At 37.4% G+C, this 27,340-nt stretch overlaps 1 protein-coding gene across 2 annotated transcripts; it reads left to right on the forward strand.

Moving 5' to 3' along the window:
• Window positions 1-2,099: 2,099 nt before the first annotated feature.
• Window positions 2,100-27,340, forward strand: LOC5577955. Of its 2 annotated transcripts, none has more exons than XM_021847964.1 (5): window positions 2,100-2,626; window positions 25,915-26,109; window positions 26,171-26,351; window positions 26,411-26,693; window positions 26,753-27,340. In XM_021847964.1, the coding sequence occupies exons 1-5, from the start codon at window positions 2,486-2,488 to the stop codon at window positions 26,910-26,912; spliced, it is 960 nt and encodes a 319-aa protein (XP_021703656.1). In that variant the 5' UTR covers window positions 2,100-2,485; the 3' UTR covers window positions 26,913-27,340. The 2 variants fall into 2 exon arrangements, with proteins under 2 accessions (XP_021703656.1, XP_021703650.1); XM_021847958.1 differs by having other exon boundaries at window positions 2,116-2,626; window positions 25,915-26,112.

Genomic DNA, 27,340 nt, shown 5'->3' on the forward strand with positions numbered 1-27,340 from the left:
GACAAAAATGATCTTCTACAAAATTGTTTATAAAAATGTAGGCTTTCATACTGAGTCATTCAAAACTAGGGTGGTCCACAATTTCACACAAATCATATAATCAACTTTTTTATTTGCAAAAATACTGGTATATACTCTTAGACAAAGCGGTAGAACTTGGAATTTTGACCAACTTTGCCAAAAAAAGTTTTTCTGTAGCTCAAAATTTGACCAATCTAGAGCATTTTTTCCTAATCATCAAAGGGTGGTCCAACAAAAATCAGTTCTTCAATTCTAGTGTTTTAAATTTTAGTTTCTCGTCAAAGTCGTCTATGAACGACTTTTAGAACTTAACAAAACGCAAATTTTCATGCAAAAATATTGCTGATATCTATTTTAGTTCAAAAGTTATTAAAGTTTTTGTGATAAAATTGTGATATTCGATTTTCAAGGTGTTTTATTAGAGTTACAAAAATAACACATCTGTAATTTTTTGATATAATTTACATTTTTTTTTTTTGTCTTTTAAATGCCTTCAAAAGATATTTTTTATGTTTGCCCCAATCAGAAATATTCACAATCGAAGTAGGCATGTTTTTGAGAGAAAAACAATAATAACTCCCAAACGGAAAGAGATAGCGAGCTTCTTCACTCACCAAACTACGCATTTTTCAAAGCTCTAAAAGTGTTTCATAGACTACTTTGATGAGAAATTTGAATTGAAAACTCTAGAGCCAGAAAACCAATTTTGTTCGGACCACCCTATGTCACCGTAGTAAAATAGCTCTAAATTTAAGAGATATAAAAAAACTTTTTTTGGCAAAGTTGCTTAAAATTGAATGGTCTACAACTTTGCTGAAGCATGTATAGTATAATTTCTACAAATAAGAAAGTTAGTAACACAATTTCTATGAAAATGTGGTCCACCCTAATTTTTAATAACACCAAACAAAGGACCTTACTAATACAAACAACTTTGTAGAAGACCGTTTTTGTCTAATGTTTCATTCTAAAGCTCAAAATGCATCTTTCCGCGTAAAACTGATTCCTGGACCATAGTGCATTGGTACCTCGCGTACCTGAAGGAATAAAAAAGACCCCTTTGTGCGGTCCTTAGCCTCTTTCCCAGCAACTCCTATCCCTACCTCCTCGCGGTACTGGCCGAGGTACGAGTAACCTTAGGGAAGATCGGGTAACCAACCCCCGGTGGGAACTTTTTGTCGTATGCTGACAGAGAAGGGGGGGGGGGGGGGATTTGCTTTTACTTTTGCTTTTGCTTCTGCAAACCTTGAGCGTCTGTACTTCATGTTAGGAGCGGCTCACAACAGCGTCTGTTCCCCATGTCAGGGGCGGCTGCGGCTGATCATCGTCCGAGTGCCAGAGAAGGACTCTAAGCTAAACTGCGCACTATGGCCCTCCGAACATTTAGGGGGAATGGTCCTCCGGAAATCTAGGGGGTTGGTGTCAGGCCCTGCAAGCCAGCCGTAAAAAAATCAAGCAACGAATAATCAACGAGAGAATACGAACCGGGACCGATCTATGATTATCAACTATCCTTATATTGACTTCTTTTAATTTTCTCAAACTGTGTATGCTACTCTAGATTTATTGTGAAATGCACAATTTTAATTATCGTAAATTCATGCACCACACATGAAATGAAAAAAAAAAAACAAATATAACAAAATATCCTAAAAATCTGTGTGCCTTCATTAAAAAAAAATCAGTATTCAATTCTCAATGTCAGACAATAAATGTTCGTATGTTTATCGTTTAAATATGTTTAACTTTCAATAAAGGAAAACTACGTTAATGTCAACCGAACTACCCTGAATACTGTATTTTTTATGTGTTTAGTGCGATTATGAAAAAAAAAATGCTTACAATCGTTTCATCAAATTTTGGATGAAGTGAAGTGAACATTCAGCGTTGTAGGTATGGATGATGGATAATTGAAATCATTTTTCTAAATTAAACTTTTTTGCATATTCTTCTGTAATATTTCCAGTTTGTAACATAAGAAGTACAGAATTTTCCACATTTTATTAACCCATTCACTCATGAGAACGTTATGTACATTGAATCTTATGCACATTCGGTCAAATTTTCATTAAATCTAACTGTACAATATGGTGTAGCATAGTTTCACACAACAAATCATTCAACATTGGTAATCCATTTCCTTCCTTGTAGATGCTAATTCTTACCCAGTCAATGTCAACGAGCAACAAGCTTTCTCTCGCAATCATTCCGGCTTTAATCAGTCGATTACGCTCTTTAGACTAGCTCGGACGTATAATCTTCGATGAGCATTTCTACAAACGTGAACCTCTGTGGTCCTCCTTATCGCGTAGAATTCGGTGTAATTGAAAGATCACGAACTAGGGTTATTATTAAGTTCACATGTGAGTGATACATTGTTATGATATTTGAAAATAACAAACTTTGATTCCGCGGACATTAGTGCTACTATTAGTTATCAACTAGTTTAACAAAAGGTATCACAATGCGTCGGACTGATAACGCCGAAACCAAGCGTCCAGAGAAACACGCAATTCTTCGACTGGTACTGTGGAGCGTTTGGCTGACTTCTGGATTGTTCGTGCTCATACTACTAGCTGCAATAGTTGCAACGCTGATGGAAAAGGTAAGCAAGAGTCAGAATGATAACTATATTAAACACAGGTTTGTGGTTGGAAGTAGAAAACACTTTTGGTACACCAATTTGCTTGAAGTACAGTTTTGATTCACATTACGGACACTTAAGGCCTCAGTATAGTATAACTCATCCAAAAGCATATAAAATAAATCATTCTGTAGGATTCTTTCGCGTTATCGAGTCTTCAAAACACTCAAGGTGAAGATGAATCAAAGCCAAAGTTCAAATTTTCAAGAGCACAAATTTGGAGAACCAAACATCCGTTTAGCTGAAAACCTAATTGATTGGTCAGCTAGTGACCAATTGATTAATTTTTCAGCTTAAACGGATTTTTGGTTCTCCAGATTTGTCCTCCTGAAAATTTGTGGTTTGGCTTCGATTAACTTTCACCTTAATTAGAAATGGTGGGTGAAGATTGACTTACACCCCTTTGCTGCTTACTCCCTGAAATGTGTGGGCTTTTTTCGATTCTTAATCTGGAAGCTTCCTTATTTTGCCTCATATTCCGGACACTTTGAATCGAATTCGGGACAGCTCATAAAAATCATAACATTAGTAGTCAAATCATCAATTGAAATCGTCAAACAACTAAATAGACGTCTAAGGCAGCTGGACATTATTAATTTTCATAGATATCCATGGAAAATGCTCAATAAAATGAGACTTGAAAGTGAAAACTTTTGATCGACATGAATTGAAACATTTCGTATAAAATGTTTCCCGTACAAAGTTGAGTGAACGGAATTCGAAGCTGTCCGTAAAATGAATCAAAACGGTACGTATAAAACTGAATTTCAACCACTATGGATGAATTTAAATTCCTTCACAAGGCTAGTAAAAATTTGTAATGTGATTCGAAATCATATAAAAAATATCTGAATATGTTTCTTGTTTCCTACGATGCACAGTAGCGTGGGACAAAATTTAGATTCTCGCTCCAGTCCACTTTTTGAATCGCATTTGGGTCCCATAACAACTGTGCAAAATTTCAGCTCGATCGGTGAAACTATATTTTAGCGCCAGCCGTTCAAAGTTTGTATGGGATTTACTATGGGAAAACATACTTTTGCAAAGAAAAATCGAGAGAGGTCGCCCATTGGCCTCTATAAAAATTCTGAACACAGGCCTCGATTGGTATTTTTACCATGAAGAATATTGCCGAAAACCGCGAAACAATCATTTGTGAAAAAAGTTATTCAATGAAAACCTATTGGCAAGGCAACGTTGATTAACACGTAAAGGAATAACAATAATAACAAAATCGGGCAAAATTTCCGAAAGGTCTATGCTTAATAATTTTTTCCACAAGCATCAGATTGTTTCGCGGTCTTCGGCAATATTCTTCATTGTTAAAATATCTATCTATATGTTCAGAATTTTATAGAGGTCAATGGGCGACCTCTGGTGATTTTTCTTTGCAAAAGTATGTTTTCCCATAGTAAATCCCATACAAAATTTGAACGCATGGCGCTAAAATATAGTTTCACCGATCGAGCTGAAATTTTGCACAGTTGTTATGGGACCCAAATGCAATCCAAAAAGTGGACTGGAGCGAGAATCTATTTTTTTTTTTCATATAATCGTGTCCCAGGCTAATGCACAGTTGTAAATCAACTACGAGTCATCTAAAAAACGACAGTGACGCTATTCAAATGATACCTTCTTTAGTCTTGTGTAAGGTCCGGGGCAATAGAGCAAAACTATGCTGAAGTTGTCTGGGTTGACTAGGCCTACCTTTATCTCTACTTGTAACCATGTACCGTGGTGCATCAATACCCGGACACTTAAGTCGAAACAAATGTTCAAATTGTAAAAAGAGTGCGTTGTTTTGGAAAATTCCTAATGTAATATTGCTTTAAAGATTGTTTCAAGCCAGATCTTTATGAAACACATAAAATTTCTGGTAAGAATCATGATTTTAGCATAAAAATCGTTAAAATAATGAAGCATGTCTTGTCTATAAATCCGGACACCTGATGCAAACGATGTTTTTAAATCCGGACACTTTTGGATCGAAATCCGGACAACTGTATTTTGGCATGTAATATTCGTTTGTTTCGAATGAAACCCATTTCACCACACAATTAACTATCAATCTTTATTGAACTTGTCCGCGTTTGAACAACAATGTCAAAAATAATAGCACATTTGTGTTTTTAGTGGCTTGATTACCTGAGCTGAAGGGGACGTGGCTTGAACTGCAGTCGATACGGCTCGAACAGTTATTCTGGAAGATATAAACTGTTTATTTAACACTCAATTGATTTATGTTAACTCACTAAGCTTCTCATAATTGTTCCTTCTATTTTTTCTTCTTTAAAATTCACTTACACTGGTTAAACGTGGGTCTTTTCAATGATGTCCGGATCTTGAAACACTAGCTCATAATGCCGGACAGTCTCTTCAAACACGGATAAATATATGTTTTCAACATATTTAACTGCAGTGGAGTCTTATACGTTCAAAACATCTCTTTTCAAGCACTAATGGGTAAAACTTACTATAAAAATACATTTCACTAACTATTATTTTAACCAAACATTGTTCACGCGTTCATCGACCGTTGAACTTTGATTGGAGTTGAATCGCGACGAAAGGACGTCCAACACGAACAAATTATTTGTTTTTATTTTTATTAATTATTCGTCAGTGGCTACTAGATTAAAAATAATGTAGAATAATTAGCAATGTTAACAATAAAAAATGTTGATAAATACCAAACACGGCGTGTCTGGTAGAACAATATTATCACAAAAAAATAGGCATCGCTAAATCTTTCAGCATTCGGAAATATAGGTTTTTAGCTTTCATTTGACGGGTTCCCCAAAAAAATCCACCGAGGGATCCCGAACATTTTTTTTTTTATTTTAAATTTTTGTTCCTTGAAGTACAATATTTTCAAATATAATCATGGTAAAAGACAGTTTTTTTTTTCTCGCAAGCTCGATGGTAGCCCAAATTTCAAAAGAAAGTTGCTATAACATAGATATATAAGATTACATATTGTAATAGACATAACTGTCCTATGTGATCTTGGAGATACGACAATTACTCGTACAGTGGAGGACACACTCAGTTGAGTTCAACTAATTTTCATTTTTTTACCAAGATCCGCACAGCTGAGCGGTAAGCAAATTAATTGTAACTGATATGTCAGCCTAACATCAAGTTTACTTAAAACAGCACCTTTGGGTGCCGTTACCAAACGTCACTTTTACTAAGATGTCATCAAACGAGCTTTTACCGAGATTTGCACAGCTGAGATCGGCATTCGGATTTAAGTGTGTATTTGATTCTAGTGTATAACTGTTTCTGTTCATATTTAGAAAAGATTAATTTTCTTTTCCTTCTTTCTGAAATTGCACCCCTATTGAGACAAAGCCAGAGTTCTTCGATTACTCATTAACTGAGAATTTGATTCGCCTATCATGATTGTTTTTTTTTTATATTGTGTGTATGAAAAACATACTCGACCGATGAGATCTAATCTAATCAAAATAGTCTTGCAGTTGTGTTAACTCAACTGTTATATCCTTGAAAATATCGTGCTCAACAGGCACAATCTGGCTTCATAAATAAGCAAACATGTCACATTTGAGGAACAGAAAATCTTTTCAAGATTGAAGAAACGCCATTTCATGGCCAAGTAAGTACTAACAGTTTGGACCAGACCAAAAGAATCATTGAGTCAATTATTTTTTCAAACAGTACGAAACAGTCGATAAACTCGATATCTTTGGAAGTTTGTTCATTATGTCTCTTCAACGGAAATTCCATGGACATCTGACATAAAAAGGAACACATGATTTTAATTTGGAGATCCTAATTTGACTCCTCCTGACTTAAGTTTATGGAGCTACTGTAAAAACAGAGGCAGAGCTCAAGGCAGACTCTTGGGTCGCTATCATCGCAAAACCCCCCAAAAAGCTCCAAAAGGTAATGTAAAATGCATGCTGTATGGAGCTCATTTTGCTGCGACCAATAAATGCAGCCACTTGATTGATGTTGCTTTCATGAAATAGCCCAAACAATTGCAAAAGTTGCACCCTGTATTCGCTGATGTCCGCACGAATGGAAAGGTATCTTTTCGAGATATTGAAACCCTTAGAATAAAGTCATAAAAATCTACTGTAAATTGCAGTTACTCAACTCTACGGGGCAAGTGGGCACATAAAATTTAACTTTTTATTCTTCCTCATAATACTTACCGTTGCCAATAATCACATAATTAACCATATTTCATGTTGAAAACATATATTGTATGAATATGATATCAATCTAAAAGGAGTATAAAATGGTAAAACTTCCTTGTTTGTAAGCTACTTACGTGCTTTAATTACTGCAGTAATTGTGAAAATTGTATTACAGTGAAACCTCCATGAGTCGATATTGAAGGGACCATCGACTCATGGAAATATCGAGTCATGGAACAGCAATTCTTTGGAAAGCTGCTTCTAGGGACCATCATAGTAACCATGAAATTATGTTTTTAGTATGGTTCCATGAGTCGATATCGAGTCATGGAACATCGACTCATGGAGGTATCACTGTATTGTTGTTCTGCTTGTCAAAAAACCACTTTCACGGTGGAATTATTTTTATGATTGGATTTAACAGGAAATATCTTCCACTATATTCTTATTAAATTTTGAAATTCCAAGCTAAAAACATCAAAATAACTTCAATACTATTAAAAAAGTCTGTGTAGTGTCACTTACTCCGGGTGCCTGGATAATATTCTTAATGAGGATTTTTTAAGCTTTTTGCAAAGGCTTGGGTAACAGGGCGTTTAAGCATATTCCATTTACTTTCGTAGGCCGTTGTAATATTGATCCATTCTACTTTTAATCTTTAACGGTTGATTGGCAAAGAAAATTCTCAATCAATAACTAAGTACTCAACGAACTCTAAGCTGGGAAGCAGGCTATGTCCCAGCAGAGGTGTAATGCCTGACAGAAGAACCATGAAAAGAAACAGTGCTCGGTTAGATATAATTCCACAGTATGAATAAGTGAACAGTCGAACTTACAACATATCTAATCGAATAAGTGTCCTATAGCTCAATAAATCCTCGAAATCACATAGGACAGTTTTGTTTTTTACAAAATGAAACTCAATAGATATGTATATATATTTATTTTATGAACTTTTATATGGAAATAAAACTTTTATCCAACGAAGCTGTCTTTTGCAATGATTACATTTAAAAATAGTGTACTCTAAAGAACAAAAATTTAAAATAAAAAAAAAATGTTCGGGATCCCTCGGTGGATTTTTTTGGGGAACACTTTAAATGAAAGCTAAAAACCTATATTTTCGAATGTTGAAAGTTTTAGCGATGCCTATTTTTTTGTGATAAACCTTTCCCATATACACGCCGTGCAAACATTTTAAACCTTGATTTCAACTCTAATTCAATTATATAATCAGAGTGTCCGGATATTGGTACCGTCCGGATTTTGATTCACCACGGTACTTCGTTTTGGTAGAATCAATTGTCACTCGAAACATCTTTCAAAGAGATGCTTTCCAAAAATGGTGCCGAAGATGTATCAATGGAATGATCTGTAACTTAGCTTGTTCTAGTTTGGTTGCATAATAACATAAATAGCTCATGATTTGCCGTTCTAATAAACTTGCATTTCACTTCGTGTAAAACGTTAAACATAATCGGAACGACACGACCTGTGGGCTCCCCTAAAGATTCCGATTTTGGGGGTAAGACCCATTCAACAACAAAATCATCATTCGCAACCACTCCAACGATCCTTTCTCTTTTTTCTCGGCTGCAGAAGTCGTCAGCCCAGCAAAGGCGCACGTACCCTTAGTTATGAGTAGTGTCTATCATCCTACGTTAAAAACTCACAATAGTGAGACCCCAAAGTTGGGCTCGAAGGCTGGGCGCGCTGAGCATCCTTCTTTATTCATTTCTCGTGGGATGCCCATCTGGCATTCCCAGTCATGTGAAGACTTAGCCACATGTCAATGTGCTAAAACTAACCTTAATAAAGAAACAACAATGAGGCGGATTTCGTCCGCAAAGCCAAGGAACATATGCAACCTTGTGATGATCTCCCAGATCATCCCAATTTAATCCTCGAGTGCAATGTTGAACAGTAAATTCGAAAGTGCGTCTTCTTGCTTCAATCCGTATAACGTCAAAAACGAGACACCTCATCTACAATCCGAACACTTGATTTTGAACCATCCAGCGTAATGCATACCAGCCTAATCAATTTCGCCGGGAAACTATGTTCTAACATTATCTGCCACAGCTCATTTCTTTTCACTGTATCGTACGCCACTTTGAAGTAAATAAACGGATGGTAAGTCTTAATAAATAAACTCCCGGAATTTATCTAAGATCAGCCCTGTCGTCCTGCTTAGTCGCGCTTAGTCGACGACTAAGAAGCTTTTCTCAGATTTTTTTTAAAAATTTTCACCCAAAGTCATAGAAAAAAAATGTGCAAAATCAACAACAATCTATCGCCCCATAAGATATCAATCGAAATTTCTAACCTGTACCTACCAACGCTCTGTTACCCTATTTCTTTCAGAACTTCATATAGAACATATTACCGCCCTGTAAAAATTCCATCGAAATTTTTGAGCTGTATCAACGCCCTAGAGTAATTTCACATTATTCCACGTAGATCAAAATTGAAAACTACAAGCTGTATCAACGTCCTGGAGTAATTTTACTTTGTCCCATATAGATCCGTAGCATCCTACCGCCCTGTATGACATCAATTAAAAATTCAAGCTTTATCAACGCCGAAGAGTAACTTACGCCCATCTTTACGCCCCACATCACTTGAATATTTTAAGCATTATCAACACCCTGGAGTAATTTGGACTCGTGCCATGTAAATCAGCTGCATCTTAACGCCCTGTGGGACAAATGTCAAGATGTACAAACGCCCTTGACTGATTTGACCTTGTCTCACGTAGATCAGGTGTACCTCAATGACCTGCATCGATTGAAAGCTACAATCTATTGACGCCCTAGAGTAATTTGAACTTGTCTCATATAGATCAGCAACATCTTAACGTACAGGGCTGTAGGACATTATTAAAAAAAATTCAAGCTGTTTAAATGCCCTAGACTAATTTAACCTCATTCCTAGTAAATCAAGTGCATCTTGACGCCCTGTGTAACCGCAATAGAAACTCCAAGCACTATCAACGCCCTGGAGTAATTTGACCTAATCCTATGTCGATCAAATACATCTCATCGTCCTGTAGGACATCAATGGATTACCTGCTTTGCTCTTGCCCACAGTTGATCAGCAGAAGTTTTCTCGATTTATTTTGTATGGGGAAAGGCATCTAACTTCAAATATCTCGTAAATGAAAGCATAAATCGAAAAAATATTTGGTAGGCGTGATAGCCATCAGCATCGCGCACAACCGGTACCAAATATTTTTTTGAAAATAGTTCCCAATGTTGAGAAATAATTCGTTAGATGCATTTCGCCATACTAATATTTTTCGCGTTACCTTTTAGCGATTTTTCGTGCATAGACACTAGCGCAAGTGCGTTACTATGTGGCGAGTAGCGAACCAAGGCATGCATGTAACCCATTGACAATTCAAGCTCTATCAACGTCCTGGAGTAATGTGACCTCATTTCACGTAGACAAAGTGCATCTTTACGCCCTGTAGGACATCAATTGAATATTCAACGCCCTGGAATGAATTGACCTTGTTACATGTAAATAAGCTGCATTTTAACGCCCTGTGGGACAAATGTTAAGATGTATGAACGCCCTTCACTTATTTGACCTAGTCTTACGACCCAGACAACCAGAAATCGCATGAAGGTTCACGTTATGATTCGTTTATTCGTACTAATTATATCGAACTCGCAAAACACCGTGGATAAACTCGTCAAATTGATGAGTTTCCTCGTATTAAACACTTTTTTTCTGAGTTCATTTGCACATTTTGTTTCGTCCCGTACACTCTTACAAATTAAGTCGAATCAATCCGTAGCAGCTGTCAAATCAACATTTGTTATCATAAGTGAGGTCGCATAAGATCACAGGTTAGTTCGGTGGAATATTTATACAATCGCATTGTATGCTATTATTCATCACATAATATATGCACGCATATCGCCTCCACTTTTGTACGTAGAAAGCCTTTTCGTGACATCTTATAAGTGAAATTTTGCACATACAAAACCTCCAGGTGATTTCGTTATGCGTACATTTTGGTTGTCTGGGGAATATCAGGTGCACCTCAATGCCCTGTATCGATTGAAAATTCCAATCTGTATTGACGCCCTGGAGTAATTCGACCTTGTCTCACGTAGAACTTTGATAAGGTGCACATTAACGCCCTGTAGGACATCAATTGAAAACTCCATGCAGTATCAACGTCCTGGAGTAATTTGGACTCGTGTCATGTAATCAATTCATATAAACTCCCTGTTCGATATCTATTTTCCTTGTCTTACGACCTTGTCCAATAACTTTGTCTTACGTAAATCAGGTGCAACCTAATGTCCTGTATCCATTGAAAATTCCAAGCTGTATCAATGCCCTGGAGTAATTTGAGCTTATTTAATATAGATCAGGTACATCGCAACGCCCTGTAGGACATCAATTAAAAATTCCAAGGTTTTGCAACGCCCTGGAGTAATTTGGCCTTATTTCACATAGTTCAGAAAAATCTTTACACTTTGTATAACATCAATCGACCAATGCTCTGAAGTAAGTCTGTTTTTTTTTCATATAGATCTTTGCAAGATCTGGAGGATATTTACCCTGTTTAAAATCAATAGAAATTTCTTAGTAGTATCTACGCCCTGGAGTAATTTGACTTTATCCTTTGAAGATCCGGTGCATCTTAACGCTCTGATTGATGTCATCGAAATTGTCAAAATATATCATGCCCTGGATTAATTTGTTCCTTTCTTACGTATATCTTAACTTCCCATATGCCTTCAATTGGAAATTCTAGCCAACGTCCTGGAATATTTCAAGCTTATCTTATGTAGTTCAGGTGCATCTTAACGCCCTTTAGAACATCAATTGAATATTCCAAACTGTATTACCGCCCTGGAGTAATTTGACCTTATTCTATGTAGATCAGGTAGATCTCAATGCTTCTTCGTTCTGGCGTTACGTCCCCACTGGGACAAAGCCTTCTTCTCAGATAAAAGTTCTTATGAGCACTTCCACAGTTATTAACTGAGAGCTTTCTTTGCCGATTGACCATTTTTGCATGTGTATATCGTGTGGCAGGTACGAAGATACTCTATGCCCTGGGAATCGAGAAAATTTCCATTACGAAGAGATCCTCGACCAGCGGGATTCGAACCCACGACCCTCAGCATGGTCATGCTGAATAGCTGCGCCTTTACCGCTACGGCTATCTGGGCCCCTCATAGATCTCAATGCTCTGTAGGTCATTACTTGAAAATTCCAAGCTCTATCAACATCCTGCAGTAATTTAACTTAAGTCCACATTAATGAATTGAACCGTAACGCCATGTAAAAATCAATCAAATTTTTCATTTTGTATCAACGCCCTGAAGTGATAATACTTTGTTTCACGTAGATCAGCTGCATCTTAACGCCCTGTAAAAAAAAAACAATTAAATTTTGTTTGCTCTATGACCTTAACTAACGTATATCAAGTGGAGAGCAGTATTTGGTACTTTAGTTGCGTCGTCTGCTCTTGCGAGAACGAGCGATGCAATCAAAATCAATGTTGATTGTGTATGCTGAGCAATTTATTTATTATATTGGTGAGTTCTTTCCGTTCTATAGGGCTCATTCATTTATTTCATAACGCCAAAATTGACCATTTTGGACACCCACTCACCCTTTTGTAACGCTTTTTGTATGAACACAATTCAATTTTTGTATGGGCGTAACATCCTTAGAACACCCACCCACCCCCTCAAGCGTTATGATATTTGTGAATGGGCCCATACGTTGTTTAAAATATCTATATTTTGTCTCATATTATATTTCCATACTGTTTGTCAAACGATTTTGGTACTTTTCCTCGAATGTCGCTTCTGCGAATGACAGTTCTCCGAATAATCCTTTTCCTCGAATCCCATTTTTCCGAATGACCTGTCACTTCGAGAAGTGATGCAGTTCATGAAGGTGCAAGAATAGTTCTCAGTGACAGAGTGCTACCAGATGACTGGTCCGTTCACTACTCTGAAATGTAGGAAGTTGTGAAACGGGATATTCGGAGAACAGACATTCAAGGGACTGACGTTCGAGGAAATGGCATTTGGGGAATCAATATGTAGGGCAAAGTAGCACAATCCCACTATGGGCGATCAGGTGGCCAATAATTGAAAAAAATATTTGTTCTGTTAAGTTTTTCTTGTACATCATTCCATAGTAAACACTTCTATTAAATATTCCTGGAATATAAGGGCAAGATCTTGTATAGTTTAATTGATAAAGTGTGTCAAAGTTAGAATTTTTAAGAAAAATAAAATAATCAGTGAAAACACAAGGTACACATTGAATAAAATATACTGCATAATCGCAATATTTTCTACAGATCTTCATACACTGTCCGAAAGCTCACTCGAAAAGCTATCTTAGAAAAATGAAATGAAATTAAAATTCGTACCTTAGGTCGGAAAAATGCGGGGAGTGCACTGAAAAAAATATATTTGATTTTTTATCGAAACTTCACACATCCCATACTTTTTTTGTCCCAAGTTGTCCCAGGCTAAAATTTATTCCCAAACAAAAGGTTCGTGAAGTATTTAGCTGCACAAATTTGCACTTTTTTGATATAGGGCTCTTTGAAATTTTCCAATATTTTTAACCATTTTCTATTAAAAACAGCTAAAAAATAATTCAAAGGATGACTGAATATAGTTAAATCATTCATATCATCATTTCTTTGTAAGTTATAATATTTATAATGGTTTGCACAACGTTAATCGCATAAATGGCTTATATACATCATTAGTAACAAAACATATCATTTCGCTATAGGCCCTTTTCAAAAGTTAGTCTCGAAAACTTGTTTTGAAAATAAAACACCAAATTTGTATCACAAAACTCAAAAATACGACATGAGGTGAAAACAATATTTTTGGCCGTCAGTCTGTATGAAAACCGGCCATAGTGAATCCCTTAATTAAATGGGCTGTATGCGCTTTATCTCAAATATTCGGTGTTATTAAAGTGATTGTTGGTTAAATTATCTTGAGAGATCCTTCGATAACAGCACGTGATTATTAAGAGGCCCAAGACCACTCTCGAAGTTTGATGAAATATGTTAATGTTTAAAGCTGAAAAAATTTTCAACTTATATGTTCTTAAGACAGTCAGTTCATATCCTTGTTTATTTTGGACCAATAATTTTCAAGTGAACTTTCATAATCAAGTATGCAAAAAGAGCAGCATTTTCGTGTTATTAAATATGATAAAATTCTGTAATGGATACTTGACAATTCCAAGATTCATAAATATATCCAACGTAAAACTTCAAAAGATAAAACCATAGCGAAATCCAGAGCAAGTGTTGACTTTTTTTTTCATTTCGATATCACTTCAAGAGCGATATTTTATTTTAATTTAAGCCAGCCGTAGCGGTAAACGCGCAGCTATTCAGCAAGACCAGGCTGAGGCTCGTGGGTTCGAATACCACCGGTCGAGGATCTTTTTGGGTTGGAAATTTTCTCGACTTCCCAGGGCATAGAATATCTTCGTACCTGCCACACGATATACGCATGCAAAAAATGGTCATTGGCATAGTAAGCTCTCAGTTAATTACTGTAGAAGTGCTCATAAGAACACTAAGCTGAGAAGCAGGTTCTGTCCCAGTGGGGACGTAATGCCAGAAAGAAGATTTGGCTGAAAATTGAACACCTCTTCTTAAAGTTAAAATAAGTTCGAACTTTCTAGATGTCCTGCTTTTAGAAAACTCAAAAAAGTCTTTGTTAACTTAGTTATTTGATTTATTTTTTAAAGAAAAAAATATAATATTTTTCTATATGTATGTATAATATATGAATACTTTACGTTCAAATATAATCAATCATTTGAAACATTGAATCTTAAGTATTAATTTATTTATGCTTAACTCTAAAACTTTTCTTTGCTTCCTAATCAAATTTTCTTATTCTGACAGAACTGAGAATACACATAATACTTCGTTGAAAAATATTTCGAACTATGGTTGAGTAACTATCGCTGAAATGTGATTACCATTGGCATACATAATAAGAATTACAGATTGTGTCGAATTTCGCTTCAATTTCATAAAACTAGAGGAGAAGCGTTTTGGTTAATGCAATTACGAGGCGAATGAACTGGCTAATGAAGTTTAAACCCTCATGAATAAAAAAAACGAAAAAATAACTCAAAATGCTGAACCCTAGGCTTGACAGTTTGCAAAAAGCTCAGTTTTCTGAAAAAAATCTATGTATTTCTTCACGTATCTTTCTTCTCATATATTCCTTGAAACACAAAGCAATCATAGGGGCATTTCGAATTCGACTCCATTTTGAATTTTATCAGAAAGACGTGTTTCACCGTTAGCGCTTCGTTTTGAATTCTGGGATAAGCATCAAAAAGCTTATAAAAAACTGAGTTTGAGCAGCTGCATAAACTGTCCAATAATATTAACCCTCTAATACCCAACCCCGCCTTTAGACGGGGTACACTTTGGAATTTTGTGTATTTTTTCGTAGCTCGGAAATCAAAATGATTTTATTTTTGGCTTATACCTTGACGCATAACACGCATATCAGAAAAGTTTTCTATGACTTTTGAAACTTTTTTGTATTTTTAGAAATTGTTTGAAAAATAGCATTCTTATATAACCTACAAATGCCTGGGCTTCATTTAACGTGTAATATAAAAAATCGTACCTTTTATATTTTTCTACGATTAACCTATCACAAACGAAGAGCCTGGTGGTATTAAAATCATTTCAAACCTGTTTTTCCGTTAGTTACACGGAAAATAAAATACGCTCCGAAAAAAAATTAAAAATTTAATATTTTTCAAAATACCGTAACAATTAAAATTTTTATTATTGCCAAAAATCAACAACTAGAGAAGGCTTCAAGAAAAAATTAAAAAAGCTAGGGATGTTCAAAAATAAAAATTATAAAAATCAAAAACCAAAATTTAAAAATTTGCGAATAAAAATAAATAAATGTCCAAAACGTGTTTAGAACGATTTTAGATAAAGAAAAATAATATTTAAATCAAAAATAAAAATTTGGGTATTAGAGGGTTAACCGAATGAACGAATTTCTGATTAAATCCAAACATCATATTTTGTACAAGGCCATTTCGTTCTTAGTCAATTTATCAAACAAAAAGAAATACAAGAAAGTCAAGTAATAAAAAATACATACTATTCAGTTGTATTGTCAAAATGACTTTTGACTTTTGACTATTGCATCAATTTGCTTAAATTTTTCACAATTTTGTTTAAAAAGCGAAATGCAATAACAATATGTTGATTTAAGAGCAAAATGCCGAACATAAGAAAAAAAAAATTAAATTTGAGGCGGACACAAAAACGTTTTCAAATAAACGGTTCGATGAGGTTTTTGGATTTGCACTCGATGATCCGTTTTACATTGAGTGATAGGTTTTAAAAGACTGAGTTTATTTCATGGATTGAGATTAATTTTAAAGTGCACATCGTAATAGTCTTAGTTGTTAAACTCACAGGCATTGTTATGGTAGTTTCAATTGGTACAAAGAGTAAATAATTTTCACTTTTTACATTAGCAAATTTATCAACTGAATCATTTTAAGCCCATGTACTTGATATCTTCGTTCCATATTTTAATAGAAATGGAATACAAACTAAATACGTGCAAAAGCATATTAGTTTTCGTTTGTTAGGAATGTATATTGAAGTATTTGTGATATTTGTAATTTTCATATATTAAATGTTGCCAAGGGTTTTTGGATTTCCGTTTATGATCTGCACAGACTCAAAGTCGAAAACCCATAGCAAATATAACCTCCGTCATAGTTGATCCCTATATACTAAAATATGTGTGATATTTCTTATAAGAACACATCATATCGCCTGGATACAGAAGCGCCCTCTGAGCTATAGTAACGCCCCCCTCAAAAAGGGACGACTAAGAAGCTCAAATTTTACGACGACAGGGCTGTCTAAGATCATTCGCAAGGTTTCATTCTGGTCCGTTGTCGAGTGGCCCTTACGAAAGGCCTGTGCTCGATGGCATACCGTATACACGGTGCTTCCCTTGACCGTTGTTATCAGAAAATCTTCATCTCCATCAAACCTGTGCTCACCAGTCGTTTTCTATAGTTAAACTGCATGTTTGGGCAAAATTTAAAAAAAATTCATGGGGCCCGTTTCGAAGTTATGCCCTTTTGATTATATAAATCCACAAATTCAAAGGAAATCTGAGATATTTAAACGCATTTTTATTGATCGTGATTATTAGAAGAAATATACCATCCATATTTGGTTAAAATTTGGCGTTTTGGTTATTCGCAAGGATGGAAAAAATCGTCTCTAGCGACAAAAAAACACAGTATTTGAACGGTCTAAGAGGGCCATCATTCTTACAGCAGCATGATTTCAACAGCTCACTACGCGCGCATCCGATACACTGTTTGTCGTGGGACAAAGAGTTTATTGGATGTTGTTACAAGTCGCGATCAACTTTTATCATGCCGCATTCGTGCTATTATTTTTCGCTCTATCATTGACCGAATGATTTTGAAATCACAAACAGCTTGTCCGCAGTTTAATCAATAAGTAAAAGTAAAGAAATCTTCCAAATAATATAACTTTGATTCGTGAACAATTAATCGCTAGCACACGTGCATTATTCCGGGAGCGTAGTTTGTTGTGATCACTTGATGACAAAAGGTTAATCTTTGTTGCTTTGATCGCAGGATAAAGAACAACCCCGATGCATCATTTATTTTGCAATGATCACTAGATTTCCATCCTTGGTTATTCGTAACTTCTTGGCGTTTTGAATAAGGAGATCAACAAAATATGGAGTTACGCCCTATTGGAGATGTAACCATTAAGACACTAATTTTTAATATATTAGTTAGGTATTATAATACCTTTAAGCATGTTCAAATGTTTTTAATGACACATTGATCTTACTTACTGCAAAAGTCTTTTATAATTAACTGATTTTCTATAGGCTCAAGTGCTATAAGGCATTACGGAGCCAATTTCATCATGTAACCAAATTAATGTTTATTCAACAATAGTCTGGATAGTTTAGTGAAGCAATGAACTCACGATTCAGATTATTGAACATGCAATTCATTTTGTATATCGAAGTGCAAGTTGACGCCAAAGAATACTTTCAGATTTGAATTTTCGGTTATGGATAGCAGGGTATGGAATAAAATCAAATTAACGATGTAGGAAGCAGCGCTACAAAATGGAAAAAAATAATGCAAAGTTTGGAACATCCGTAATCATTTTGTTTAATGGAATTTCAAATCGTAGCTCTTACAAAACTTAATTTTAAATGTTTGTCTTTGCCACCTATTGAAAGTTTGTTTAGCAAAGTATGATTTATTTTCGTTTGTCTTCATTAATAATAGCAGCGGGTAAGTCCGTACTTCAACGGCACAGTTTGCGATAAAAAAAAAATGAAAGTTTACAGATAAGGCGGCATCCACAAATTACGTACCGCTCAAGGGGGAGGAGGGGAGTAGGCTTAAGCGTTACGGCTCATACAAAAATTTAAAAAAATTCATACAAAAAGCGTTACGGATGGGGGGAGGTGGTCAAAAATTTCCAATCTTAGCGTTACGTAATAAATGGACGCCGCCTAAATCACCAGTTTGTGTAGGATTCAAAACCTGTTATGGTACAAAGATTAGCAGGTCCAACACGGCCACAGAACAATTTAAGATTTTCCGGTAACAAAAACTGGAAATTAAATATTTTTAAAATTATACCCCTCTGAATTCCATTACTCCATGGTATTGAACCTGAAGACCATAACGTCGTGTTCCAGTTAATTCGAATTCCATTATCACGCGGCAATGTTATTCAAGGTAATTATAAATTTGGGACAATATCATTCGGCATAATTATGCGCTCAGGGTGATGACTCTAGGGCTAATGCCATTCGGGGAAATGAAATTCGGAGTTATGGGGTATAATCTTTTCAAACAAGGTTTGATTTGAGATTTGATTTTTAAGGAAGACATGTAAAATTAAGCTCTGCAAGTCTAACGATTTTAAAATCAATGAATCTAAACAATATCAAATATTTATTACTTTTGCTTTAGCTTTTACTTCAGCAAACTTTGAGCATCTGTACTCCATGTTAGGAGAGGCTCACAACAGCGCTTGTTCCCCATGTCAGGGGCGGCTGATCATCGTCCGAGTGCCAGAGAAGGACTCTAAGCTAAACTGCGCACTATAGTCCTCCGAACATTTATGGGAAATGGTCCTCCGGAAGTCTAGCGGGCTGGTGTCAGGCCCTGCAAGCCAGCTGAAAAAAGACAAGCAACGAATAATCAACGAGAGAATATGTACCGGAACAATCGGCGAAGACCACAGCGACGCACAGGGACTAGCGATTGGATGCTCGGTACGTGGAACTGTAAATCTCTCAACTTCATCGGGAGCACACGCATACTCGCCGACATGCTGAAGGACCGCGGATTCGGCATCGTAGCGTTGCAGGAAGTGTGTTGGAAGGGATCAATGGTGCGAATATTTAAAGGTAACCATACCATCTACCAGAGCTGCGGAAAACACATAAGCTGGGAACAGCTTTTATAGTGATGGGTGATATGCAGAGGCGCGTGATCGGGAAGTAGCCGATCAATGAGAGAATATGCAACTTGAGGCCCAAAGGCCGGATCTTCAACTTCAGCATAATAAACGCGCACAACCGTCACTCCAGAAGCACTGTTGATAATAAAGACGCAATTTACGCGCAGCTCGAACGCGAGTACGAAAGCTGCCCAAGCCATGACACCAAAATCATCAAAGGAGATCTAATCGCTCAGGTTGTCCAGGAGGAGGAATTCAGACCGACTATTGGAAAGTTTAGCACCCACCGGCTGACGATCGAAAACGGCTTACAACTAATTGTTTTCGCCGCCAACAAGAATATGGCCATTCTTAGCACCTACTTCCAGCACAGCCTCCCTTATCGGTACACCTGTAGATCACCACAGCAGACAGAATAGCAAGTCGATCACGTTTTGATCGATGGACGGCACTTCTCCGACATAACCGACGTCATGTCCTATCGTGGCGCTAACATCGACTCTGACCACTACCTGGTGATGGTTAAACTGCTTCTGAATCGATGGTCACCCAAGTAGCACTCAAAACATCTTTTAAGGATGGTTCCGAAGATGTTTTAATGACATTATTTGTAATTTACCTAGTTCAATTGCATAATAACATCAAAAGCCCAATAAATTCAATTGTCGTTCTAATGAACTTGTATTTTACTCCAGAGGACTACCGGCCATATGAGCGTTTTGTACATGGTATACCCCTTCTAGCACTAAACCGAATAGCGCCTTCCGCTTTTCTACTAGCGCTGCCTTCTCTGTGCGTTAATCCTAATGTCGGAAGTAGTGTGCTGTATAGAGCATCAGATGATCTATACAGCGCACTACTTCTGACATTAGGTTTAACGTACAGGGAAGGCAGCGCTAATAAAAAAAAGCGGAAGGCGCTATTCGGTTTAGTGCTAGAAGGGGTATACATTTGGTGCGGTGATGAATCTTTTTTGACCGCAGCTTCTTATGGAGGTCATACGACTCGTAGACCACCTCGAACGTGTCTCCGTAACACTACTACCTAGGCGAGCCCTGTCGCGCTCGACCCCACCAATCTACTTTGTCTTGGTCATATTCACCACCAGTCCAACTTTCGCTGCCTCACGTTTCAGGCGATTCGACTGGAAATGTCCATATCATCCGCGAAGCAAACAAATTGACTGGATCTCGTAAGAATCTTACCCCGGCTGTTGATCCCCGCATAACACCTTGTAGCGCAATGTAGTCTCCGGTGAAATCCAAACGAACTGGAATGTTCGCCTGAAAACTTCACACAATTTTGCACACCTTCCATCGTTGCTCTTATCAGTCTCGTGAGCTTCTCGGGAAAGCTGTTCTCGTCCATGATTTTCCAGAGCTCTACGCGATCGATACTATCGTAGGCCATCTTGAAATCAATGCGTTGGGATCTGGTATTCACGACATTTGTGGAGGATTTGCAGTACAGTAAAGATCTGGTCCAGTTACGTCAATGAAGCCTGCTTGATAACTTCCCACGAACTCGTTTACTACAGCTCCGGTAGCTATTCTGTTTCCCAGATTGTGGCTATCAGCTGGTGCAGACAAATGACCAGCTTCTCCGGGCCCATCTTTATGAGTTCAGCTCTGATACCATCCTTAACAGCAGCTTTATTGTTTTTGAGCTGGTGAATGGCATCCTTAACCTTCCTCAAAGCGGGGGCTGGTTAATACCCGGAGTACTGACGAAGGCATTTCCTCCGTTGTCCTGACATTCATTGTCTGTACTCTCAGCGCCATTCCGGTGTTTGTCGAAGTGTTGCTTCCACCTTTCTATCACCTCCAGCTCGTACGTCAAAATAAGTTGAGCATCCGGTAGAACTTACGTGTTTCTTGAGCCCGGCTCAGCTGTTCCATCTCCTCACACTCCGTCTCCTTCAAGAGGGGTTTTTTCTCCCGAAAGTAGTGGGTCTGCTGTTGCCGTTTTCGTCTATAACGTTCCACGTTCGGCCGTGTCCCTTGCTGCAGCATGACCGCCCCCGTTGAATTAATATCCTCCAGAATCTGCCTACATTCCTCGTCGAACCAATCGTTCGTCCCCCCGTATTCGACGTTGCTCTCAGCTGCATTTTTGATAACTGCATTCACTGTTCTTCAGCAGTCCTAAAAATGAGTAGACGTTGTCCTACTAAAAAAATCTAACCCTAAAAAATCCTCGACCAGAGGGATCTGAACCCACCACCTTCAGAATGGTCTTATTGGAAAGTTATGCGTTCATCGCTAAGGCTTTTTGAGCTCTTGGCTGCTGGTTAGATCAACATTTTCATTAACCCACTAAAATTAGTTGCATTTAACTCACTTTATTTTCGCTTTTTTTCTGTAAAATCTCAACTAGCAAACTTTTTTTAACCTTAGTAAGGACCTTGGGTCCTTTTCGACCCATTTCAAAATTCAAATCAATGTAACTTTTGATTGAAATAACCTAGCAATTTGAAACTTTCTAAAAATTATTTTCTTGTGGGAAATTTTGTTTTTGCGGAAACAAAAGTTTTGAATGACTCCTAGGGGAGCTTCCATAAAAAAGTTACAAATTGTGACTTAGGGTCGTTTTCGACCCGAAAATTCAAACAGCTCGCAAAAATCAGTGTGTTGACCGAATTTAGTTCTGTTGGGCTTAAATGAAGGGCACACATGTCTAGTTTCAGAAACCCTCCCGGAGATCCGGATTTGGTCACTGTGGCCACCGGGAACCTGCTACATATGAAAAAAGTCCCATTAGAGACCCTTACTTTGACGACCTGTAGTTTCGTAACTAAACAAGTAATCTGAACCGTCATCATATTGTTGAACAGGTATTCACGTTGACTGTGAATAGAGATTCTCAAATCGCTTAGTTATTCATACCCGGTTCCGGAAACCAGGAACATCCGAAAAGTAAGCTTCTATCGTAGTTCTGTATATGTAATTCACATCGGTGCTATTCGGTTGTTGGATTTTTTGGCATAATTTTTTTCTGTAATAAGGAACCAATTGCCAGCGCACATTCCCTGAAAAATTCGGTCCAGTAGAGTCAATGCGGAACCGGTTCCTGAAGTCCCGGGAGGTGGCCAATCTGGACAATTCGATGAAATTACTCAGGTTTGAACCCCAAAACCAAATGAATTGTGTCCAATTCTGTACGGTTTTTTATATTTGGATGTATTTTGCTGAAAAAATGAATGAATGGTTATTCTGGTCCTTTTGGAGCACCGGAATGGCCACCGGAAAACCCGTAACATGGGACCACAAAATTTTAGCACCAAAAGTAGGCATGCGACTGCTCAATCTTCATTATTTTGCATCCCTGTGACTCTGCCAGTTCAATTATTGATGAATGACCACTTTGGTTCTTCTGGCCCAGCAAAATAACCCAGGAATGGCCACCGGAAGTCCCCATATTGTGGGACATTCCCGTTTTTGCACCAAAACTAGCCATGCGACGGCTCATTCGTCATGATTTTGAATACCTGTGACTTTGCTAGTTCAATTATTGATGAATGACCACTTTGATTCTTCTAGCCTACCGAAATAACCCAGGAATGACCACCGGAGATGCCCGTATTGTGGGAAATTTCAGTTTATGTACCAAAAGTAGGCATGCGACGGCTCAATCTTCATTATTTTGCATTTCTTTGACACTTCTAGTTCAATTATTGATGAATGACCACTTTGGTTCTTCTGGCCCAGCGAAATAACCCAGGAATGGTCACCGGAAGTCCCCATATTGTGGGTGACGGCTCAATCTTCATGATTTTGAATACCTGTGACTCTTCTTCTTCTTTCTGGCGTTACGTCCCAACTGGGACAAAGCCTGCTTCTCAGATTAGTGTTCTTATAAGCACTTCTACAGTTATTAACTGAGAGATCTCTTTGCCGATTGACCATTTTTGCTGATGTATATCGTGTGGCAGGTACGAAGATACTCTATGCCCTGGGAATCGAGAAAATTTCCTTTACGAAAAGATCCTCGACCAGCGGGTTTTGAACCCACGACCCTCAGCATGGTCATACTGAATAGCTGCGCGTTTACCGCTACGGCTATCAGGGCCCCAGAACCAAAGTGCTGGGCCAGAAGAACCAAAGTGGTCATTTATCAATGATTGAACTAGAAGTGACACAGGTATTCAAAATCACGAAGAATGAACCGTCACATGCCTGGTTTTGGTACATAAACTGGAATGTCCCACAATACGGGTATTTCCGGTGGCCATTCCTGGGTTATTTCGATGGGCCAAAACAACCAAAGTGGTCATTCATCAATAATTGAACAAGCAAAGTTACAGGTATTCAAAATCATGAAGAATGAGCCGTCGCATGGCTAGTTTCGGTGCAAAAACGGGAATGTCGCACAATATGGGTATTTCCGGTGGCCATCCCTGGGTTATTTCGCTGGGCCAGAAGATCCAAAGTGGTCATTCATCAATAATTGAACTAGAAGTGTCACAGGTATTCAAAATCACGAAGAATGAACCGTCACATGCTTTGTTTTGGTACATAAACTAAAATGTCCCACAATACGGGCATCTCCGGTGGTCATTCCTGGGCTATTTCGGTAGGCTAGAAGAATCAAAGTGGTCATTCATCAATAATTGAACTAGCAAAGTCACAGGTACCGTAATCCGGGGTATCATTGATCAGCAGGGTATCATTGATCGGAATGACTCATCTCGTAATAAGTTGGTATCATCATTTATTAATGAAACATTAATAAAGCATGAATGTTGCTTCTCTTTCTTATATTTATGAGCTATTGAAAATTAAGGTTTTTGCAAAAATTGCGTTAACTTTATGCGTTAATTTGTCAAGTTTTCGAATCAATGATTTCAATGGTTAAGGATGACACTACCGAAGATTCATGCCTCACATAGGTTCTGCAAGCGATATGAGCAAGGAAAATGCGGTTCTCACTAAAAATGGCATCGCCAAAAACGATTCCGCTGTCAAAACTTTTATAAATATGTTCAATTAGGCAGCATTAACGAATTACTGTTAAGAATGTAGAATTTCCTAAAGAAGTTGCCTACCTTTAGACGTATTCCGCTGTTCGAGATGTTTTTAATTTTAAAATAACTCAAAAAGTAAATGAGATGTAAGCGTTTGGATGATCAATGTTACCCCATATCAGCTAAATGCAAAAATCACATAACACATTTTTGTAAACATGCTAAAATCATTCAAAAAACAAAATACAGTATATAGTCACGAGCTATGGGTGGCAGTACTTGTTTTAAAAATATAAAACTCAGAACATTTGCATTTTTTAATTAAATATTTAAGAAATATTCCAAAAACTGATCAATGTTACCCCGGATTACGGTATTCAAAATCATGAAGAATGAGCCGTCGCATGGCTAGTTTCGGTGCAAAAACGGGAATGTCGCACAATATGGGGACTTCCGGTGGTCATTCCTGGGTTATTTCGCTGGGCCAGAAGAACCAAAGTGGTCATTCATCAATAATTGAACTAGAAGTGTCACAGGGATGCAAAATCATGAAGATTGAGCCGTCGCTTGCCTAGTTTTGGTGCAAAAACGGGAATGTCCCACAATATGGGGACTTCCGGTGGCCATTCCTGGGTTATTTTGCTGGGCCAGAAGAACCAAAGTGGTCATTCATCAATAATTGAACTGGCAGAGTCACAGGGATGTAAAATCATGAAGATTGAGCCGTCGCATGCCTACTTTTGGTGCTAAAACTTTGTGGTCCCATATTACGGGTTTCCCGGTGGCCATTCCGGTGCTCCAAAAGGACCAGAATAACCATTCATTCATTTTTTCGGCAAAATACATCCAAATATAAAAAACCGTAAAGAATTGGACACAATTCATTTGGTTTTGGGGTTCAAACCTGAGTAATTTCATCGAATTGTCCAAATTGGCCACCTCCCGGGACTCCAGGAACCGGTTCCGCATTGACCTTACTGGACCGAATTTTTCAGGAAATGTGCGTCGGCATTTGGTTCCTTATTACAGAAAAAAATTATGCCAAAAAATCCATCAACCGAATAGCACCGATGTGAATTACATATAGAGAACTGCGATAGAAGCTTACTTTTCGGATGTTCCGGGTTTCCGGAACCGGGTATGAATAACTAAGCGATTTGAGAATCTCTATTCACAGTTCACGTGAATACCTGTTCAACAATATGAGGACGGTTAAGATTACTTGTTTAGTTACGAAACTACAGGTCGTCAAAGTAAAAGTCTCTAAAGGGACTTTTTTCATATGTAGCAGGTTCCCGGTGGCTACAGTGATAAAATCCGGATCTCCGGGAGGGTTTCTGAAACTAGACATGTGTGCCCTTCATTTAAGCCCAACAGAACTAAATTCGGTCAACACACTGATTTTTGCGAGCTGTTTGAATTTTCGGGTCGAAAACGACCCTAAGTCACAATTTGTAACTTTTTGTTAGGGACTAAGGAAGGTTAAACGTACTTACGTGTTTTATGTACATAAATTACATATAAATATTTTCACTGTTGATCCATTCTTTTACAGCCTTCAGATTCTGTATCAGATATCCAACAAAGGACTGGATTTGACACTTCCACTCCTCATAGAGAAGTCTCGCAACGAGAAAAAGACATTATGAATGATGAAGTGAAAGACATTATAAAACAGATTCACAACCGAAAAGGATATTCAAATCCTACACGCACTTTAGCAGAGGAAGAGGATGATGAGCCCGAAAAAGTGGTAACTAAAACGTATTGCTATCATAATATGAAACAATCTCAAATAACGATCTCTTCAGGTCACAAGAAAACCACGGACTAGGCGTCCCTTGAAGCTGATCGGCAAGGATTTCGATCCTAACAAATCTTTTATAATCAAGCATCCTAATGGAACTCTTACTTATGTGTTTCCTAGAGATACTAGCTCAAATACCATCATGTCTACTACTCCATCAACCATTGAACCTCCTGTCGTCACTGGTGAGAAACCCTATGTAAACAGTACGCGTGAGAATAAATGTTTGTTTCTTATATTTCAGAACCTTTTGCTCAAGCTAGAAGCCTGTATCCAGATGACTTAATCAATGAGATAATGACCCTCAACAATGCAACCTTCCAAGGTGTGTTTGGAGACGATGTTGTAATTCCGGATGGAGATGCCCTCAATTCAAGATCTGATACCGCTAATGCACCGTTTCTTTGTGAAAGCGAGCAACTCTTGATCCACCCAAAAGAGGAGCTATCCCGGAACAATTCAATGGTGTGGATTGTTAACACGAAAGATTACAAACAAGGCGTTCGAATCGAAAAGTGTCTGAAAAGGTGACTCAAATTTTAAATAAAGTAATCATAAAATTTAAATGTTTTTTATGCATTTTCAGACAATTAGGCAAGCCGTGTAATTTCTGTGATGCCGATACTGAGTGTAAGCAATTATTCCACTATAGAACACTGGTAGCAGTGGACAAAGTAACGAAAAAACCATACAAGGAACAAGTTTTGTTGCCAAGCTGTTGTAAATGTGCTAAAATTTTATCGTAATTGAGGATTTTTTTCAATTTTACATATAGAAACAGATTGCCACCTCTCTTAGCTCCCAAAAGTACTTATTTACTGGCAACAATATAAATTTACGAAAAAATTCCAAGCTTTTGGTTACATTTTATGTAAAAACTCATCTGAAAATCAACAAAATCCTTGAGCTGCAAATCAATAAACTAAAAATCATCCATTCAGCAATACAACAATAAAAACAACAACTTACTTGGAAAGGCTGTTCAAATAGAATGGTCTAGTGTACATTTTAAATAAAACTTATTGTTTACAGTGAGAAAATATATGTTTCAAGACTGTATGAAAAGTTAAATAACAACTGAATTCAACTACCGGTGAAGCAAAACTTGTTAATACAGGTTAATAACTAGACAAATATTTATTTTTAATTCTAAATATAACAAACATCTAACATA

The sequence above is a fragment of the Aedes aegypti genome, chromosome 1 (assembly GCF_002204515.2).
Source record: "Aedes aegypti strain LVP_AGWG chromosome 1, AaegL5.0 Primary Assembly, whole genome shotgun sequence".
Lineage (NCBI taxonomy): Eukaryota > Metazoa > Arthropoda > Insecta > Diptera > Culicidae > Aedes > Aedes aegypti.